Genomic DNA, 7,316 nt, shown 5'->3' on the forward strand with positions numbered 1-7,316 from the left:
GATTCAAAATTTCACAGTGTCAACAAATCCCAAAAAAGTTGGGACAATTAGCAATAAGTGGCTGGAAAAAGGGATTTGTTGACGCCAGGAAATTTGGAAACAACAGATTTTTCCCTTAAAATGATACATTCTCTCAGTTTAAACTCAGATTTAAAAAATCCGGTTTATATATATGTATAAACTTGGTGCTATTTTCCGGAAACACAACATGACCTTCCACTTCTATGCCGATGACTGTCAAATTTACTTCCCCCTAAGACACAATGGCACATGCTCTATTCAACCGCTGCTCAACTGCCTGGCTGACATCAGGGACTGGATGGCTTTAAACTTCTTAAGTTTCAATGAAAAGAAGTCTGAAGTCATGTTGTTCCCTCCCAACGACACGATCACAAACCACTGCATCGACCTCTCCGCTCTAACCGTGTCAGAAAAACAAAGAGACTAGTCTGGGAGTGATAATGGACCCTTCCCTGAAACTTAACAATCATGTAAACATGATTGTTAAATCATGTTTCTTCCAACTGAGGCGGCTGTCTAAACTGAAGCCCATATTGTCCAAAAAGAACCTGGAGACAGTAATACATGCATTCATTACATCTAGGCTTGATTACTGCAATTCACTCCTGTTTGGTATCAGTCAAACCTCCATTGCACGACTACAACTGGTCCAGAATGCAGCAGCCTGATTTTTAACCAGTACATGCAAAAGAGAGCACATTACACCAGTTTTGGCCTCACTGCACTGGTTACTGGTTCACCTTAGAATCCAGTTCAAAATACTCATGTATGTCTACAAATCACTGAACAGTCCCCCCCCCCCCCCCATCTCTCCAATCTGCTACAACCGCATGTCCCACCACGTTCCCTGAGGTCAGCGGACCAGTTGCTCCTCACAGTTCCAGGAACTCGTCTTAAGCGCAGAGGTGACAGGGCCTTCTCTGTAGCAGGACCAAGACTTTGGAACGAGTTACCTCTGCTTGTCAGACAGCCCCCTCCCTCTCGGTTTTCAAGTCCTGTTTAAAAACCCACTACTATTCAGTAACTTTCAACACCAGATGATCTGTGTTTTGAACCTGTATCCTCCACACTGGTTAGTCATCATTATCTGCATCATTTTCATGTGTATATTTTTGATTTACTTCATTTTGTATTTTGCTTTGTGTGTTACCTGTTGTTCTGTCTGTACAGCACTTTGGTTGGCCTTGTCGCTGTTTAAAGTGCTCTATAAATAAAACGGTATGGTATGGTATAAACAATCCATGCCGCATGAGCAGCATGGATTATTCATTTAAAACAATCAAGTACGACCCAAACTGAGCCTTTAGTCCCCCTTGGCAAACAGGTCAGCCCACCTGCTGCAGGAGGGAGAATGTCCCTAAACCTGTGCGCTGCACTTTTGTTTTCTTTGCATTTGCGTGCTGCACTTCTTAAGTGCTCTCCAGTCTCTATGAGTGTGTGATCACCTCATGCCTGAAGTAATCCAGTAATCTTGTTCCTGTTGTTGTTCCTGACCCACTGCACGACCACGGATTCCTCCCCTTGCCTTGCCCTAGACGGATTCTTCTGCCCATCACACATCTGGACCTCAACTTCTGTTCTGCCTTCAGACCACCATTTCTAGCTAAAACCCTTGTATACGTTTTGCTTTTTCTGCCTCTATGTGAATGACCCATGCCTGTATTTTTGACCATGAACTCAGACCCTGGACTTTAGGAGTTGAGCTCTCAGATCCTAGCTCCAAATTCGGAAGACCTGAACCGAGCCTCAGCACCTGTGCGCTGTGCACAGGTGCAAAATTATTTAAAATAATTTATTTTAAATAAACAATCCATGCCTCTCGTGCGGTTCATTCCATAAATTAGCCAATCATGTGTCGTGTAAAATCTTATGTTGAAAACACGCAAAAGAGCGAGTCTGCAAAACTCGAACTGCAAAGTAGCGAAGGACTACCGTATTAGCAGAGTAGCAGAACCGTGCCCACCACTGCTTCAATACATGAACAAGTTGAACGTTCTGGTGGTTTTCAGAGAAGGCTCACATTGTTTGGTTGGATGTTGGTTAACTACAAGCAACAATCTGATCAATACAATCTTTTTTTTTTTCATTCAACCTTTATTTAAACAGATAAATCACATTGAGCCTCAAAGACTCATTTACAAGTGAGACCTGTTTGGACAGACAAAAACAGTGGTTAACTGGACATATGTAGGAATTGGAGGCGAAAAAAATTCCTATCAGACTTTTTTCTTGGCTGAGAAAAACCCCTAATATTGAAAAAAACACCTTGCACAAACAAGCACATATTTACGTAGACATTCTGCATCAGAGACGAGAACGGTCAACAAGGTTTATAGATGCTCTCGAGGTCACTGTAATCAGTCAATGTCCTCCGGTGAGATCCATAAACATTCTCGAGGTATGTCGAGAAATGGCCAAGGATAACCTCTATAAGAATCCAGAGTCCTGAAATGATGACACAAAGTTTGTTCAGCTGATTTCATCTGGTTACCAGTTGGAAATTCTTCAGGGAGGGGGTGGTGAGCATCAGATCACATGTTCTCCAGGCGACTTTAGATAAGATGGCCTTCAAGGACAACCAAGGCGACCAAATTCAGATAAACACACAGTTGTTTTGGGGACAGGCAGAACTTAATGACATCAACCTTCAGTCTGTGTCGGTCTACTCGGTTCCAAAATGTCCAAATTAACATGGCCACACCGATGGAAACGTGTCTGAGTAAAAATCCCCAAGATCTGATCCATTCAGCCCAAAACATTTGAGTCCGGGTACTCCAGACATGAACCAAGCCATCATAAAGGCAAGCAGCGTGATCGGGTCCAAATTTGCTGCTGACGACTTCCTTGATAGTAGATACAACCAGCACCAGCTGAATCCGAAAAGCAGGAACCAGTTATTGAAAATCCTTGTATTAGTAGTTTCATTCTGCTGCAGAAGTTTTAATCGCATACTGTACTTGCCTTAAACGGGACCAAAAAAAGACCCTGCAAACAACAGCCTTTTATGTTGTGGTTATGAATATAAATATTAACTAGAAAGTTCCTGGAGAAACTTTGACGGGGACTGCCAGGCCAATTTAAATAGTTGATTTGACTGTACTATGTGTTGGGGTTCACTCTCAGCTACCACTATACCAAATTTGAGCTGAATAGCTCTAAAACTGGCCGAGTTATGGTATTTTTTCCTTTTTAGCTAAGGTGGCCATCTTGGATTTTTGATTTTCAGTCAGAGTCTATTAGTGATCGTTCTCAGTTACTGATATGCCAAATTCCAGCTTAATTCTAAAAATGGTTGAGTTATTGTATTTTTTCTCTTTTACCTAAGGCGGCCATCTTGGATATTTGATTTTCATTAGGATTGTATAACAACTAGCTCACAGCTACAACCATACCTAATTTCAGCTCAGTATCTCAAAGAATGACCGAGTAGTATAGTCAGTTATGTGTTTGCTGAGGTAGCTCTGGCAGCCATCATGAAACAAAATGGCTCCAAACATTAATCAGTTCTAGAGATACATCTGATGATTACTAGGGAAATATGGCATCTTTGTTAGCAAAATACGTCGCCATGGTAACTTGAAACACCAATAAAAGTAATAGCACACATCATGGTGCCGAGCTGGTTGTTATGATATAACATTTGTGGGGGTACACGTTGCGGTTCGGCTTGCATTAAAGTTGACAGAAGTGCTAACATATAAAGTTAAGAAACCTGTTTTCTGAGGTGAATGTTAATAAGTGTCTGCCTTTTAAAAGGCAGTCCCCAATAATGTCCATGTTACTTTTGGTCCAAACTACAAAGAGCCACTGCAGAGGAACCAGAGAGGATGCGGCCCCAAAGTCATGGGGTTTCAGACCTGTAGTCTAATGAAGCATTGAACTGTTTTCTGTGTCTTTGCTCTCAGAAGACAACAAGGCTTTATGGGGCATCAACATCATGAAGAAAAACAAGAAAGCAGACACTCCTAAAGCTTTTGGGGTCAGACTGGAGGACTGTCAGCCAGCTGTTCACCATAAAGTAAGTCCAACAAATTCTGCAGGCCCAATAACCCGGCATGTGTTTGAGCACTGTGCAGCTTTACCGTCGACTTCATGCACCATTATGACAATATCTGACTGGGCTGAGACAAGTTGATGAGCAGCTTCAAAGATTGTTCTCAAAATAGCTAATGAGACAATAAGGTCTAAAAACCACAATGATGATATATATATATATTTTTTAATTGTTCCAAATCTGCCCTTCTTCATTTGAAAGGTGAGCTTAAATCATAAACGTTAGGAAGTCCGTGGGGGTACAGTGTGGGTGGAGGTCTGTAACAAAATAATCTTCATGGCCAAATAAGCTGGTATTTTCAAAACCTGGCCATTCAAACTGCAGTTGATCAGTTCGCTGGTCACAAACACCCAAAATTCAGCTGTTCGTGCAGTTGAAAACTGACATATTTTCTTGTCTTTTAGAGTCACCAACTAGCCTTCAACAGTCACTGCACACTTATATACCACTGCCTCTACAATGTAAAACTGCTGAGAGCTTGCAAATATATTGTTGTATATTGTACATATTGTTGCTCTACATGAAGATGGCCAAGGCTATAGGAAGATTGCCAACACCCTGAAACTGAGCTGCAGCACGGTGGCCAAGACCATACAGCAATTTAATAGGACATGCTCCACTCAGAACAGGCCTCGCCATGGTCGGCCACCAAAGAAGTTGAGTGCACGTGCTCAGCGTCATATTCAGACGTTGTCTTATGAAAATAGATGTATGAGTGCAGCCTACATTGCTGCAGAGGTTGAAGGGGTGGGGGGTCAGCCTGTCAGAGCTAAGACCATATGCCGCACACTGCATAAAGATGGTTGGCATGGCTGTCATCCCAGACAGAAGCCTCGTCTAAACCAGACAGTGATTGGCCACCCCAATCATTTTAGGAAACTATACCTTGCAGTTTTTATATTGCTTAAAAGTATAGTTTCCTACCATGGTTGGGGTGGCAGAAGATTAATCTTTGATGACCAAGCCCTGTTACCACTATTGTACCTGGTTGTGAACAAAATAGTTCCTTTTGCTCCCTGGGATTCCTCTACCTCTGTTCTTCTACACAGTGTAACTTCTACTCACTTAAATATCTTGCACCAAAAACATTAAGGTTTACTTGCATTCCGTGATCTGTTCCAGTCCAGTAAAACACTCCTCTCCAAAACTAGAAGCGTTTACTATTTGATCTAAAAAAGTTCAATCTGGTCCTCTGGACATTCAAAAAACAAAACAAAGCAAACAAACACAACAAATAGTAGAAATGTTTCGTCTTTCATTCGAAAGACTTTGTTTTGTTTTTTGAATGTCCAGAGGACCAGATTGAACATTTTTACATTTTTCTACCAGGATTATTGAGCATGCATCAGGATATTTACTACAAACTGGATTCCAAAACAGTTGGGACACTAAACAAATTGTGAATAAAAACTGAATGCAATGATGTGGAGGTGCCAACATCTAATATTTTATTCAGAATAGAACACAAATCACAGATCAAAAGTTTAAACTGAGAGAATGTATCATTTTAAGGGAAAAATCTGTTGTTTCCAAATTCCACGGAGTCAACAAATCCCAAAAAAGTTGGGACAAGCCCATTTTTCCCACTGTGTGGCATCCCCCCTTCTTCTTACAACACTCAACAGACGTCTGGGGACCGAGGAGACCAGTTTCTCAAGTTTAGAAATAGGAATGCTCTCCCATTCATGTCTAATACAGGCCTCTAACTGTTCAATCGTCTTGGGCCTTCTTTGTCGCACCTTCCTCTTTATGATGCGCCAAATGTTCTCTATAGGTGAAAGATCTGGACTGCAGGCTGGCCATTTCAGTACCCGGATCCTTCTCCTACGTAGCCATGATGTTGTGATTGCTGCAGAATGTGGTCTGGCATTATCGTGTTGAAAAATGCAGGGTCTTCCCTGAAAGAGATGACGTCTAGATGGGAGCATATGTTGTTCTAGAACCTGAACATTGTTCTCTGCATTAATTCAATTCAATTCAATTCGAAAATACTTTATTAATCCCAAAGGGAAATTATTTGTTGTTGTAACTCGTTATCCTCATTTCATTAAGAGATGTTATAGATGCAGATGGCTGTAGGCAGGAAGGATCTCTTGTAAAGGTCCATCCCACAGTGGATCCTAAGAAACTGGCTGCAGATGCCGTCCGATCCGTCCACCCAGACTCAGCTGACCTCTCGGTTCCCCTGGGCTGTAGGACCGCCCTAATGGCAGGCAGAACTCCTCCCAGCGCAATGGCCACGCCTCCCAGCAGACTGCCGAGCTCCTCGTTGCTGCAGACAGCCAACTGTAGGTGCCAATGGACGATCCTGTCCTTCAGCTGTCATGAGCCGTGTTTCCTGCTAGTTCCAGGATCTCAGTGGTCAGACACTTGGGCACAGCTGGCAGGTAGATGAGAATACGTCCAAAGAACATCCTAATGGTGCCTTTCCAGACATGCAAGCTGCCCATGCCACAAGCGCTCATGCAACCCCATACCATCAGTCATGCAGGCTTCTGAACGGAGTGTTGATAACAACTTGGGCTATCCTTGTCCTCTCTGGTCCGGATGACATGGCGTCCCAGTGTTCCATAAAGAACTTCAAATCGTGACTCATCTGACCACAGAACAGTCTTCCATTTTGCCACACTCCATTTTAAATGACCCCTGGCCCAGTGCAAATGCCTGAGCTTGTGGAGCTTGCTTAGAAATTGCTTCCTCTTTGCACTGTAGAGTTTCAGCTGGCAACGGCAGATGGCACAGTGGATTGTGTTCACTGACAATGCTTTCTGGAAGTATTCCTGAGCCCATTCTGTTATTTACTTGACAGTGGCATTCCTGTTTGAGGTGCAGTGACGTTTAAGGGCCTGGAGATCACGAGCATCCAGTAGAGTTTTACGGCCTTGACCCTTACGCACAGCGATTGTTCCAGATTCTCTGAATCTTTTGATGAGGTTATGCATGGTTGATGATGATAACTTAAAAGTCTTTGCTATTTTACGCTGGGTAACACCATTCTGGTATTGCTGCACTATATTTCTGCACAACAATGGTGGAATTGGTGATCCTCTTACCATCTTGGCTTCTGAGAGACACTGACATTCTGAGAAGCTTTTTATACCCAATCATGTTGTCAATTGACCTAATTAGTGTTAATTGGTCTTCCAGCTGTTTGTTATATGCTCAATTTCCTTTTTCCAGCCACTTATTGCTACTTGTCCCAACTTTTTTGGGATTTGTTGACACTGTGAAATTTTGAATC

At 42.5% G+C, this 7,316-nt stretch overlaps 1 protein-coding gene across 1 annotated transcript in view; it reads left to right on the forward strand.

Moving 5' to 3' along the window:
• Positions 1–7,316, forward strand: part of LOC119424102 (rho GTPase-activating protein 23) — a 188,805-nt gene that overhangs the window by 173,553 nt on the left and 7,936 nt on the right. Inside the window, exon 14 of the mRNA XM_037691572.1 lies at positions 3,927–4,039. Within this exon, the coding sequence (XP_037547500.1) occupies positions 3,927–4,039 (113 nt within the window). The remainder of the gene's footprint in view (positions 1–3,926; positions 4,040–7,316) is intronic.

The sequence above is a fragment of the Nematolebias whitei genome, chromosome 17, assembly GCF_014905685.2.
Source record: "Nematolebias whitei isolate Nwh7 chromosome 17, NemWhi1, whole genome shotgun sequence".
Taxonomy (NCBI): Eukaryota; Metazoa; Chordata; class Actinopteri; order Cyprinodontiformes; family Rivulidae; genus Nematolebias; species Nematolebias whitei.